The 13,373-nt window shown below is 56.2% G+C and overlaps 3 protein-coding genes across 4 annotated transcripts in view; 1 reads left to right on the top strand and 2 right to left on the bottom strand.

Annotated features, from left to right (window-relative positions):
• Positions 1 to 13,373, bottom strand: part of PPFIA3 (PTPRF interacting protein alpha 3) — a 127,653-nt gene that overhangs the window by 28,998 nt on the left and 85,282 nt on the right. Inside the window, exon 2 of the mRNA XM_050772383.1 lies at positions 2,140 to 2,165. The gene's annotated coding sequence lies outside the window, so the exon portion shown is untranslated. The remainder of the gene's footprint in view (positions 1 to 2,139; positions 2,166 to 13,373) is intronic.
• C19H19orf73 (chromosome 19 C19orf73 homolog) lies at positions 2,645 to 3,453 on the top strand. The gene has a single exon (XM_050772531.1). The coding sequence runs from the start codon at positions 2,839 to 2,841 to the stop codon at positions 3,394 to 3,396; it is 558 nt and encodes a 185-aa protein (XP_050628488.1). The 5' UTR covers positions 2,645 to 2,838; the 3' UTR covers positions 3,397 to 3,453.
• The window catches only part of LIN7B (lin-7 homolog B, crumbs cell polarity complex component), a 127,091-nt gene continuing 117,111 nt past the window's right edge, over positions 3,394 to 13,373 (bottom strand). Inside the window, exons 2-7 of one of the 2 annotated variants that reach the window (XM_050772526.1) lie at positions 7,392 to 7,463; positions 6,879 to 6,997; positions 6,515 to 6,586; positions 5,382 to 5,591; positions 3,835 to 3,998; positions 3,394 to 3,502 (exon numbers count right to left, since the gene is read on the bottom strand). In XM_050772526.1, coding sequence (XP_050628483.1) covers positions 3,481 to 3,502; positions 3,835 to 3,998; positions 5,382 to 5,591; positions 6,515 to 6,586; positions 6,879 to 6,997; positions 7,392 to 7,428 — 624 coding nt within the window. In that variant the 5' untranslated portion in view covers positions 7,429 to 7,463 and the 3' untranslated portion in view covers positions 3,394 to 3,480. Of the gene's footprint in view, positions 3,503 to 3,834; positions 3,999 to 5,381; positions 5,592 to 6,514; positions 6,587 to 6,878; positions 6,998 to 7,391; positions 7,469 to 13,373 lie in introns of both variants that reach the window. The other variant, XM_050772525.1, reaches the window with a different exon arrangement.

The following is a 13,373-nucleotide window of genomic DNA, read 5'->3' as shown; positions in this document are numbered from 1 at the left end:
GAGCCTAGGAGTTTCAGACCAGTCTGGGCAACATGGTGAAACCCCCATCTCTACCAAAAAAAAAAAAAAAAAATGAGACGGAGTTTCACTCTTGTTGCTCAGGCTGGAGTGCAATGACTCGATCTCAGCTCAACGCAACCTCCACCCCCTGGGTTCAAGCGACTCTCTCCTGCCTCAGCCTCCTGAGTAGCTAGGATTACAGGCATGTGCCACCACACCTGGCTAATTTTGTATTTTTGGTAGAGACAGGGTTTCTCTATGTTGTCCAGGCTGGTCTCAAAATCCTGACCTCAGGTGATCCGCCCACTTCAGCCTCCCGAAGTGCTGGGATTACCGGCATGAGCCACCACACCTGGCCAAAAATATTTTTTTTTAATTAGCCAGGCCTGGTGGTGCATGCCTGCGGTCCCAGCTACTCAGGAGGCTAAGGTGGGAGGATCACCTGAGCCCAGCAGGTGGAGGCTGCAGTGAGCTGTGATTGTGCCACAGCACTCCAGCCTGGGCAACGGAGACCTTGTCTCAAAAAAAAAAAAAAAAAAAAAAAAAAAAAAAAAAGAAAAAAAAGAAAAAAGAAAAGAAAGAAAGAAATTTGTATGGCAGCAGGTAACTTCTATGAGCCCAGGCCACAGAATATATCTGGAGGAAGTGATGTGTGTTCGGCTTATTGGCCTGGGAGAGTGTACTTGGAGAATGGGAACTCATCTGAGCCTCAGGGGGCAATGGAGTGCTAGAAACATCTCAAGAAGCTGCGTCTTAGGGGAGAGAGTCCTGAAGCCCACCACTTGGGGTGACATGAGGATGAGACAGGGGTTTGTTAAGGCCACGGGAGATGTGAAGTTGATGGGGCAGAGTGATGAGGCTGTGAAGACTTGGTTCCTAAAAGTGAGAGCTGAAGAACCAGATAACTGCTGGGGAGGGCAGTGGACAGAGCTGGGAGCCTAGACTCCTGAATCCATGTGGAGGTAAATGATGGGGGATTGGAAGCTGAGAGCCTGAGGTCTTGTTTGGAGAGAGGGTTGAGGCAGACAGCCTCGGTAAAAGCTGGTGGGCAGTACAGAAGCTGGGGTCTGAACTCCTGGGACCCTGAGGGTATACAAGACTGGGACCAGGACATTTAGGTCCCCAAGCGGGGAGTGTGAACAGAAGTCAGAAGTCAGAGAACTGCATTAAGAATCACATTCCGGGTCCCCCAAAGGAAGCGAGTCATGGCGCCTGAGTCCCTCAGGGAGCAGATGCTGGGTGCCAGGAGGTTGAGTCTGTGTGTCTGCAGGGCACAGGGGCTGAGAAGCAGAGCAAACGCTGGGGAACAGGATTCCTAGGTTCTGACGGGGTGAGGGCTACCACCTGGGGCCAGCAGAGGTGTAGGGACGGACAGGTGGGAGCTGCATGCCCGGGTGCCATGGTCCCCACGGCGACCAGAACAGAAAAATTCAGAAGCCCTGGCTCCTCAGGGAGCAGCTGGAGTCCCAGGAACCTGGGGTGCCGAGGACCGGGCCACGAGCCTGGCCGGCGGAACCCTGAGGCCGGGGCGCCCGGGTCGGGGAGGGCCCGGGTATTCCCGGGTCAAAGGCGCGGCGGGGGAGATCCCCGCGCCGCCTGCACCCCCTCCCTGGTGGCGGCGGCGGGCGGTGGGGGGAGGCGAGGCTGCCGAGCGCGCTGACCATGGACAGCTCCAGAGCGGGCCTGTGTCCAGGGCGGCCGCCGAGCCTGCCTGGACCGAGGGAAGCGACCGGCTGTGCAAGCCCGAGGCTGGCGACGGGAGACTGGGTGCGCGAAGCGGGGACTATGCGGACGCGCCTGGGGAGTCTGGGACCGCCGCGGCGGGTGTCTGGAGCTCCCAGGACAGGGTCAGGAAGGGGGATCTAGGCTCGAGAGGGGTCCCGGGGCCGGACCGGGAAATCCAAGCTCCTGGGCCCTGGAGGAGGCGCGAGGCGGCGGTGCGCCCGGGATTCTAGGGTTCGGTCGCGGACTCTGGGCGCCGGGAGGGGCACGCCTGAGTCCCCGGGGTTGGGCTGTGAAATCTGGGCTCGGGGGTCCCCTGGGATGAGGAAGGGAATCCGGGATCTCGGGGAGGCGGGGGAGGCTCGCCAAGGGGTCCCCGGGGTGGGCGCTGCCAGGAGGGCCGGGCCGGGATCTTACCTGCCTGGTCCGCGGCGGCTGCGGGCGGAGCTGGGCTGCAGGAGGGACGTGGGGTGGAGTGGAGGGGCCGGGCGGGGCCCCTGGCAGCGGCCGGGGCCCGGCTCTGTCGCTTCGGAGCCCTGGAGCCCTGTCTCCGACGCTCGCGCGGGCTCCGCGTCTCTGGCTCCGGCTCGGGCGCTGGGGACCCCCCTCCCCCTCACGGTCTCACTGCCTTCTACCCCCAAAATAGCCCCCTGCCCCTGTCACTGATCAGCCTCCCCCTGCGAGGCCGCAGCCGCCAGATCCAAGGGTGCCCACCAGCGCCCCCCAAATCCCACCTTCCCCCCAAAAAAATTCCTCCTCCCTCCCCCTCCCCCCCACGGCTCCCGGGCGGTCGTGGCCCCTTTAACAGGAGACTGACAGACGGCGATGAGCGGCCAATGGGAGGCAGCGTCGGCGCCGGCCGGCGACTAGACCCCGCCTCCACACCGGCCGGGAGGGGTCGCGCGGGCGGAGAGCGAGAGGCGGGGCATAAGGCGCGTCGACCAATAGGCGCGCGGCGTGCGGCGGCTGGGGCGGGGGGCGGAGCCCGGCAGGGGGATGATGTCACCTGGAGCGAGTAGCGCGCGGCGTGGAACGCGAGTCGCGACCTCGGCTCCCGGCTGTGGCGCGCCTTAGCCCTGGCGCCGCACGGGACACGAGGGCTGGGCGGGCAGCGGGATGGGGCTAAAGGTTGGATTTCAAGGCGGGGGCAGCTTCCGGAAAGACGCGCTCCGGTTGGAAGGTGGAGTGAGCGCCCGGTGGGCGAGGGCACCTCATTCTGCACCCCTGCGCCCGCCTCGGGAACTGCACGCGGCACCCCCATCCGCGACTCCCACGCAGACGGTAGTGCGGCCTGCAGGGTTCCCCCGGCGGACGAGGCTAATGGTTCGCTCCGCCCCGCCCACACAGAGGCCGCCCACTGGCTCCGGCTGCGTTTCAGGACTCTGGAGGAAGGGACTTGGCCTTCGCCCTCAGACGCTCTTAAGGGTAGGCGGCGTTGTCCTCAGTTCTGCCCCTGCACTCAGACCCAGACTGGGTCCCGGCCTCCGCCCTCGGACTAGTCCCTTGGAAGCCGGCCTATCTCCGCCTTCAGACCTAGGGAGAGGTCTCAACCTCTGTCCTCAGACTCTGAAAAGGGCTTCTCAAGGGCTTGGCCTGACCTCAGCTCCTCGCATTCCCTCCACATCTCAAGACACCAACCCAGGGATGCAGGACAGACACACAGACACTCAGTGAGGGTAAAAGACCTTTAAATAAAGTGCTAGGGACAATAAATACTGTACAGGGAGAGAATGCGTGTGAGCGTCCAGATCTGTGGTTTCAGCCTCGAGACTCCAAGGACCTGCAAGGAGGGTGGAGAAGGGACCCGGGATCAGGGGGGCTCCGGGTCATGAGAGAGGCAGGACTGGGGTTGCAGAGTCAAGGGCCCGGGGAAGTGGGCTGAGGGATCCCAGCCACAGTAGGTTCCATATCTTGGGATGGAAGGAAGCTAAGGGGTCCCCAGGGGATTTGGCCAGAATAGCCTGGGGTGAGAGGCTGGGCCAGGGGTCAAGGGTCAGCATCCCAGAGAAGGGGCCAGGGCCGGAAGGTCCAGGAAGAATTGGCCTGGTTTGGGAGCCTGGGGTTAAAGGGAGCCAGTGGAGGCCCCAAAGATGTGGTGACCCAGGGACTCACGAGTAGCTTTGGTGCTGCTGGCGCCGGCGGGCAGAGCGCATCTTCTCGAACCGGGCCTCCATCTCCTCCAGCACTCGCGGCGTGTAACGGACGACCAGCTTCACCGAGCCCTGGGCCGCCTTCAGCAGCTCCACCGCCTTCTCATGCTGCTCACCCTCAACGCTCTGCAGGGCCCAACACAGACAGCTGGGCCTGAGGCCCACTGCCCTCACCCAGCCCCCACTGGGAGATGGGACCCACTGCTGGTGAGCCTGGTGCCAGCCCTGAGATGCCAACACCTCATGTCCTCCTCGTGGGAGAGTCATTAACTCCTGGTTCAGTGTCCTCCTCCAAAACCTCCCAGGTTTCCCATGTCAGGGACAGCCCCATGTTCCCTCAGTCCCTGGTCAAACATCTAGACCCATCTTTGTGGCTTCCCTGCCCACAGCCCACTAATAACTGCCTGCTTTGACTCTCTCTTCTTTGTCCCCACAGCCCTGGGCCAGCTCAGGCCTTGTCCCCTTTCCTTGGACTCTTAGCCCAGCCTTCTGGCTTCTAGTCTCTCCCCTCAGTTCATCTCCATAGGGTCCCAGAGGGGTCCTTCTGTACCTGCAAGCTGAGCTTATCCCTGGCTCACCCCTCCCATAGCTCCCCAGCACCCATGGGACAAAGTCCCAGCTTCTCAGGCTGGCACTCAGGTCCTGTATGGCTGACCCCAGCCACCTCTCCAGTTATGCCTTCCTCAACTCTAACCACAGTGATTTTTTTTTTTTTTTTTTTTTTTTTTTTTGAGAGGGAGTCTTACTCTTGTCACCCTTGCTGGAATGCAGTGGCACTATCTCGGCTCACTGCAACCTCTGCCTCCCAGGTTCAAGTGATTCCCCTGCCTCAGCCTCCCAAGTAGCAGGAATTACAGATGACTGCCACCACGCCCGGCTGATTTTTTGTACTTTTAGTAGAGACGGGGTTTCACGATGTTGGCCAGGCTGGTCTTGAACTGCTGACCTCAAGTGATCCACCTGCCTCGGCCTCCCAAATTGCTGGGATTACAGGTGTGAGGCACCACAGCCTGCCTAACCACAGTGATTTTAATTACCTGCATGCCCCAGACCTCCCTCAGAACTAAGCCCTTTCTTTTCAGCTCAGAGGTATACCAAGTCATTATCCTTATCTACAGTACCCTCAGCAGGAACACCCTTTACCTTGTTTGCCTGGAGAACTCCTACTCATCCTTCAACACCCAACCCAAATGTTCCTTACTCTGCAAAACTTTCCTGTATGTATGTTGGCCTGGTGCCACATCTGGGCTGTCACAGTACTTTGCAGTTCCTCATTATTATGTCTCTGGCTTAGGACTATTTCAGCCGAGGCCTACTGCCCTCCCCAGAGAGGGAAGGTTGAGTGTAGGAGCTGAGACCAACATCTCTCAGGGTCTGTAACACTGGCCAGCACAGGGCTAGCCATAGAGGCAGAGCTCAGTCAGTGTGTGTTGAGTGAATGTCAAAAGCAGGGGCTATGCTACCTTAGACAGACTGTGTCCCGCAGTCCTGCCTCAGCCCTCCACTCACCACACCGTTCACCGACAACAGTTGGTCCCCACGCTTGAGGCCTCCATGGCGGTCAGCCACACCCCCCGGGATGACCCGGGAGATGTAGATGGGCGAGTTCTGCTCTTTGCCACCCATGATGTTGAAGCCCAGGCCCTCATCCGTCTTGGGTAGCTCCACTACCCTGGGATGTGCGTGGCCCTCGCTGGCTGTGAAGGCAGCCACTGTGGCCTGGGAGAGAGAAAGCGACTGAAGGTGAGGGCCCCTGCCAGGTGGGCAAGAAGGCTGGGGTGGGGGATCTGAACCGAGGACAGCGATTTAGCCTGGGTTACTATCCCCAAACATGGGACACGTGCCATGGCACAATGCAAGATCCCCCTGTAATGACTGTGCGTCCCTTTCTGTTCACTTGCAAGAGAAAGTGTCCATTTGGTGTGTGTCTTGAATACCCCATACTTGCCAATCTTTTTTTTTTTTTTTGAGATGAAGTCTCGCTCTGTTGCCCAGGCTGGAGTGCAGTGGCATGATCTTGGCTCACTGCAACCTCGGCCTCCTGAGTTCAAGCGATTCTCCTGTCTCAGCCTCCCGAGTAGCTGGGATTACAGGCACCCGCCACCAGGATCGGCTTTTTTTTTTTTTTTTTTTTTTTTTTTTTTGTATTTCTATAGAGATGGGGTTTCACCATGTTGGCCAGGCTGGTCTCGAACTCCTGACCTCAAGTGAGCCACCTGACTCGGCCTCCCAAAGTGTTGGGATTATAGGCGTGAGTCACCGTGCCTGGCCGCAATCTTACTTTTAAACAGATGAAAGCCAGGCTTGGAGGGAGATCCGAGCCTCTGGGCAGCAGCAAGAGATAGCATCTCACTATTGTGCAGTGAGAGATCAGAGCGCCATGACTTCCCTGGTTTCACTGTACAGATGTTGAAGGTTATCTTCTAGCCAGTCATGCCACACTGGTTTCCATTTGCAGTTGCTAAAGACGCCTTCGTATGACATTTAAGTTAAAAATGTGCGATTATTTAATAATGGTAAGAGTGGCACATAGATTTAGCAAAAATCATGAGGGAGGAAACAGAAATGACTGGCATGAAGGAGATACCGAGCTCGACCAGGCAGTTAAATAGACACCAGGAGCAATGAGGTGCGGGGCCCACCTTGGCTGTGGCATGGGCTCGGATTTCGGCGCTGCCAGTGATGTCCAGCGTGTCATAAAGCTGCTCATACACCTGGGTGAGGAGGCAGCGGCATCAGGGAGCTGCCAGTTCCTCCAGCCCTAGACGCAGGAGTCCGGGCCCCTAGACCCTCTCCCGCTGCCACGCAAGGATCCGCCCCGCCCCCGCAACCGGAGCCGGAGGAAACTACAACTCCCGAAGAACCACTGAGCTGAAGCGTGGGCACCCCAAGGCTGGCCGCCTCGGGAGCTGCCGGGAGGCGTAGTCCCCGGGCTCGGGACTAGCAGGAGGAGGAGGAAGAGGACGGCGGCCACCAGCTCGCGCCCTTGCGCCGCGCGCCGCTCACCTCTCGAATAGCGGAGCAGAAGCGGCTCTGCAGGACTCGCTGGAGGGCCTGCAGCTTCTGCGGGGGCAGCTCCCCGCTGCGCTGGAGCCGCTCGAGGAGCTCAACCGCCCGGGACACGTCTGCGGGGCGGGGGCGGGGCGCAGAGACCCCGAGACGCAGAGAAGCAAGGAGAGCGGCGGAGTGAGGCCGAGCGCACAGTCCAGGGAGGACCGCCGAAGCCCAGTCGGACACCCCGCAGAGTCCAGGGTGGCGCAGGAGAGACCGCCACCAGCCGGGCGCCCTGCAGCCCCAGGACCCCTCCACAGGCCGGGGTGTAAGGCGGGCGCCCCCCGCCCCGGCCTGGGCTCAGGGAGCCTCCCACACCCCGCGACCGCCCGGCCCCGGCGCCCGCCCCGCCCACCCCGCCGGGTCCGCTGGCCCACCCGCACTGGCCTGGCCTGGGAAGGGCGGGGACCGGGGGCTGGGTATGCAGGCCGCGGCCCGGGTGGGCAGGGCCCCCTGGCGCGCGCTTACCCCGCTCCAGCCCCAGCGGCTCCACCAGCGCAGCCATGTCGGCGCCACAGCTGCCAGCGGCCCGCCTGCCCCGGCGCGGGCGAGGAGGGCGGGGCTGCGCGAGGCCACGCCCCGGGCCACGGGCGCCCCCTGCGGAGGCGCAGCCTGGAGAGCGCCCAGCTCCCCCGCGCCGGACTGTCCCGACCCCCCTGCCGCGCGCCACCCGCGGCCCTGCCCTCCGTCCCGGCCAGTCGGTCCTGTTGGCGACTCCTCCCGTTGTAGGTTCGGTCTGTGTTTCTCTTTCAGGATCAGTGTCTGCCTGCCCTCCACACCTGTCTATCCCCTGTCCATTCTTTTCCCACATTCATTCAACAAACTCCTGTGAAACATCTGGGCCCAAGGCATGGACACTGTGGTGAGCAGGGCAGCCAAGCCCACGGCCCGAACGGAGCTTCCAGTCTATGGGAGAGGTAGACCACCAGCCACGGCTGTAATGAGAGCTGAGAGTGGGGAGGTAAGGATCTAGAAGATGAAGGAGATCCTAGAGCAGGGACATTGACATACAGTCCTGGGAGGTAAGATGAACAAGAGGTGGAGCTTGGGTCACCCCCACCACGCAGAAAGAGTCCACAGGGCTGGAAGCAGAGTTAGGATTGGTTGATGATGAGGTGAAAAGGCCGGCAGGATACAGTTTATGCCTGGGCTCCTGCGTTGGCATATGCGCCTTGAGGATTTGGGGCTTCATGCAAACTCCTAAGAGTAAAATATGACACTCAAATTTGTATTATTATTATTATTATTATTGAGACGGAGCCTCGCTCTGTCGCCTAGGTTGGGTCTCAGATTTGTATTTTAAGATCACTGGGGCCGGACGCGGTGGCTCACGCCTGTAATCCTAGCACTTTGGGAGGCTGAGGGGGGCGGATAGCCTGAGCTCAGAAGTTCGAGACCAGCTTGGGCAACATGGTGAAACCTCGTCTCTACGAAAATACAAAAAAAATAGCCGGCATGGTGGTGTGCGCCGGTACTCCCAGCCACACGAGAGTCTGAGGCAGGAGAATTGCTTGAGCCCAGGAGGCGGAGGTTGCAGTGAGCCGAGATGGCAACTGCACTCCAGCCTGACAGAACGAGACTCCATCGCTTAAAAAAAAAAAAAAAAAAAAAAGAGCTCTGGGCAGAGCGGGCGCTGTGTCTCAGGCCTGTAATCCCAGCACATAATCCCAACACTTTGGGAGGTTGAGGTGGGAGGATCACTTGAGCCCAGGAGTTTAAGACCAGCGTGGACAACATGATGAAACCCCATCTCTACAAAAAAATACAAAAATTAGCTGGGCCTGGTGACGTGTGCCTGTAGTCCTAGCTGCTCTGGAGACTGAGGTGAGAGGATCGCTTGGGCCCAGGAGGTCGAGGCAGGAGTGAGCTATGATCACACCACTGCACTATACCTGGGTGAAAGAGTGAGTCCCTGTCTCAAAAAAAAAAAAAAAAAAAAAAAAAAATCACTGGGCTGAGCACAGTGGCTCACACCTGTAATCCTAGCACTTTGGGAGGCTGCATGCAGCGAGAAGACTGTTTGAGCCCAGGAATTCAAGACCAGCATGGGCAATATAGTGAGACTGCATATCTACTGGAAAAAAAAAAATCACTGTAGCCACTATGGAGACTGGTTTGGACAAGAACAAGACGAGAAGCAGCGGGGCAGCTTAGGACGGTACCACAGCCATCCCAGTGGCAGCTGGCACCAGGGCCAAGGCATAGAAGATGGGTGGGCAGATGTGGAAAATGTCTGGACAAGCCTTGGTGCTTGGCTATATATGGGGATTGGGAGGTGCAGGAGAAGACAGTATTGAGGTGCTTTGGTGCCATTTTTAAGATGGTCTACACTGAAGGAGAGATACTGGATATTTTGTCTGTTTTCAGAGGCAGAGTCTTCCCTCTGTTGCCCAGACTCAAGTGCAGTGGCGCAAGCTCAGCTCATTGCAACCTCTGCCTCCTGGGTTCAAGTGATTCTCCTGCCTCAGCCTCCTGAGTAGCTGGGACTACAGACGCGCACCTCCACGCCTGCCAAACTTTTGTATTTTTCGTAGAGACGGGGTTTCACCATGATGGCCAGGCTGGTCTCAAACTCCTGACCTCAAGTGATCCACCCACCTCAGCCTCCCAAAGTGCTGGGATTACAGGCGTGAGCCACCTTGCCTGACTGATACTGGATATTTTGAATTTGAGGAGCCTATGCAGAATCCATGGGGAGAAACTATCGATCTAGGTCTAGGGCTCAAAAGAGCAACCTGGTCTGCAGGCATGTTTGAGTATTGGGGCATAGGTGGTAAATAAAACCACAGGAGTGGATAAGAATGTCAGGGGCAAGCGAATATTAAGAGGGCCTAGGACTGGTCCCCAAACCTCTCTAACACTTAAAAGTCAGGAGGACAGCAGAGAACGGCCTGAAATGTAGGCAGAAAGCCAGGTGGGAGAAACCATGAGAAGAGAGGTTTTTAAATTTTATCTTTTTGTTTGTTTTAGATGGAGGGGTCTTTGTTGCTCAGGCTGGTCTTGAACTCCTGGGCTCAAACAATCCTCCTGCCTCAGCCTCCCAAAGTGTTGAGTTTACAGGCATGAACCACTGTGCCTGCCTGAGAGCGTTCTGAAAAAGAAGTGTAGCTGGGCGTGGTGGCTCATGCCTGTAATCCCAGCACTTTGGGGGACCCAGGTGGGTGGATCACCTGAGGTCAGGAGTTCAAGACCAGCCTGACCAACATGGAGAAACCCCGTCTTTGCTAAAAATACAAAGTTAGCCAGGCGTGGTGGCGCGTGCCTGTAATCCCAACTACTGGGGAGGCTGAGGCAGGAGAACTGCTTGAACCCAGGAGGCGGAGGTTGCGGTGAGCCGAGATCGTGCAATTGCACTCCAGCTGGGGCAACAAGAGTGAAACTCCCTCTCAAAAAAAAAAAAAAAAGTAAGGCTAGGCGTGGTGCTCACGCCTGTAAGCATTTTGGGAGGCTGAAGCGGGTGGATCACTTGAGGCAGGAGTTTGAGGCCAGCCTGGTCAACATGATGAAATCCCGTCTCTACTGAAAACTGAAAAAATTAGCTGGGCATGGTGGCGGGTGCCTGTAATCCCAGCTACTTGGGAGGCTGAGGCAGGAGAATCGCTTGAACCCAAGAGTGGAGGTTGCAGTGAGCTGAGATTGCGCCATTACACTCCAGCCTGGGAAATAAGAGTGAAACTCCGTCTCAGAAAATTAAATAAATAAATAAATAATAATAAAAGGAAGTGGTCAGTGGTATCATGCGCTAGAGAGGCTGAGATGTGGACAAGACTTTCTTTCGAGAAGTCTGGCTGCTGCTCTTCTGTTTCCGCTGGGTGGCGATATGGAGTCCAGAAAAAGGCTTGTTCCAAGTGGGAGGACTAAAGTAGGTTGGTCTGGCTCCTTTACTGTAGTTCTCTCTTTAGCAAAAAGTAATGTCTTTATGGGATTAAAAACTCAAATAACACAGACAGGCTAATAGTGAAAAGCACCAGCCTCTGTACCTCTCCTAACTCTACTCACTGCGAGAGGGAACTTACAGATGTTTAGTCTGAGAGCTGCTCCTGTGTCTAAGTAACATGCTATTTATCTCTCTCTCTATATATATCCGTCATCTATCTATCTATTTGAGGTGGAGTCTCTCTCTGTCACCCAGGCTGGAGTGCAGTGGCTGCGATCTCCACTCACTGCAACCTCTGCCTCCTGGGTTCAAGTGATTCTTCTGTCTTAGCCTCCCAAGCAGCTGGGACTACAGGCGTGCGCCACCACACCCAGCTACTTTTTTATATTTTTAGTAGAAACGGGGTTTCACCATATTGGCCAGACTGGTCTTGAACTCCTGACCTCGTGATCCACCCTCCTCGGCCTCCCAAAGTGCTGGGATTACAGGCGTGAGCCACCGTGCATGGCTATTTTTAAATTTTTTTTAAGATGAAGTCTCGCTCTGTTGCCTCGGCTGGAGTACAGTGGCACGATCTCAGCTCACTGCAACTTCTGCCTCCCGGGTTCAAGCGATTCTCCTACCCCAGCCTCCTGAGTGGCTGGGATTACAGGTGCCCCCCACCACACCTGGCTAATTTGTGTATTTTTAGTAGTGATCTGCCCACTTCAGCCTCCCAAAGTGCTGAGATTATAGGTATCAGTCACTGCACCTGGCCCTTGATTTATCAATTTAGATGTAATAGATTACAGATTGATTTTCTGCTCTTACCATCTTCTCCCTAAACTTTTGGGAAACTTCAGTCCTCTTACCTGACTCTGAACCAAATTGCTGTCTAGAAACTGCCATCCTAGAACTTCCCTCCACCGATCTCCTGAATTAGACCCAGTTTCCTCTTGTAAATCCTTCATTTTAGTGAAGTATGACTTCAGTTATTCCTAAAGAGGTAGTCAGATGTCTCTTTCAAGAAAGTTTGAGGCTGGGCGCGGTGGCTCTTGCCTGTAATCCCAGCACTTTGGGAGGCTGAGGCGGGAGGATCACCTGAGGTCAGGAGTTCAAGACCAGCCTGGCCAACATGGTGAAACCCGTCTCTACTAAAAACACAAAAATTAGCCAGGCGTGGTGGTGCAACCCCAGTTACTCAGGAAGCTGAGGCAGGAGAATCACTTGAACCCAGGAGGCGGAGGCTGCAGTGAGCCAAGATCGCCCATTACACTCCAGCCTGAGGGACAAGAGTGAAACTCCTTCTCAAAAAAAAAAAAAAAAAAAGTTTGTGGCCAGGCGCAGTGGCTCACGCCTGTAATCCTAGCACTTTGGGAGGCCAAGGCGGGCGGATCACAAGGTCAGGAGATCGAGACCATCCTGGCTAACATGGTGAAAACCCGTCTTTACTAAAAATACAAAAAACAATTAGCCAGGCATGGTGGCGGGTGCCCATAGTCCCAGCTATTCGTGTGCTGAGCCAGGAGAATGGCGTGAACCTGGGAGGCGGAGCTTGCAGTGAGCTGAGATCACGCCACTGCACTCCAGCCTGGGTGACAAAGCAAGACTCCGTCCGCCCACCCCCAAAAAAATAAATAAAAAGTTTGTTCAAGTCAATTTTTCCTAGTATTTCTAGCATTTATAAGGAGGACTCCACATTATCTAGTGTCTCACCAACTACTATTTTTTTTTTTTTTTTTTTTTTTTTTTTTGAGACAGAATCTTGCTCTGTCCCCTAGGCTGGAGTGCAGTGACACAATCTCGGCTCATTGCAACCTCTGCCTCCCAGGTTCAAGCAACTCTCCTGCCTCAGCCTCCTGAGAAGCTGAGACTACAGGCACCCGCTACCATGCCCAGCTAACTTTCATATTTTTAGTAGAGATGGGGTTTCACCATATTGGCCAGGCTGGTCTCGAACTCCCAACCTCAGGTGATCCACCTGCCTTGGCCTCCCAAAGTGCTGGGATTACAGGCGTGAGCCATTGTGCCCGGTTGTCTACTAAACTTGTGTGTTTGTGTGTGGTGTTTGTGTGTGTTTTGGTGTTCGTGTGTGGGGTGTGTGTGGTGTTTGTGTGTTTATGTGTGTTTTTGTGTGGTGTGTGTGTGGTGTTTGTGTGTGTGGTTTGTGTGTGGTGTGTTTTTGTGTGTGTGGTTGTGTGTGGTGTGTGGTGTTTGTGTATGTGTGGTGTTTTATGTGTGTTGTGTGTGTGTGGTGTTTATGTGTGTGTGGTACTTTTTGTTGTTCTTGTTGTTACAGGGTCTCACTTTGTTGCCCAGGCTGAAGTGCAGTTGTGGAATCAGGGCTCACTGCAGCCTTGACCTCCCTGGGCTCAGGTAATCCTTCCACCTCTGCCTCCTGAGTATCTGGGACCATAGGCACACACCACCATCTGGCTAATTTTTGTATTTTTTTTAGAGAAAAGGGTTTTGCCATGTTGCCTAGGCTTGTCTCTATCTCCTGGGCTCAGGTGGTCCTCCTACCTTGGCCTCCCAAAATGTTGCATTTACAGAGCCACCATGCCTGGCCACCACCTACTTAATTCTTAATTTCA

Source organism: Macaca thibetana, chromosome 19, assembly GCF_024542745.1.
Source record: "Macaca thibetana thibetana isolate TM-01 chromosome 19, ASM2454274v1, whole genome shotgun sequence".
Lineage (NCBI taxonomy): Eukaryota > Metazoa > Chordata > Mammalia > Primates > Cercopithecidae > Macaca > Macaca thibetana.
Note: the sequence above shows the minus strand (reverse complement) of the source record. Positions and strands in the feature narration are given on the sequence as shown.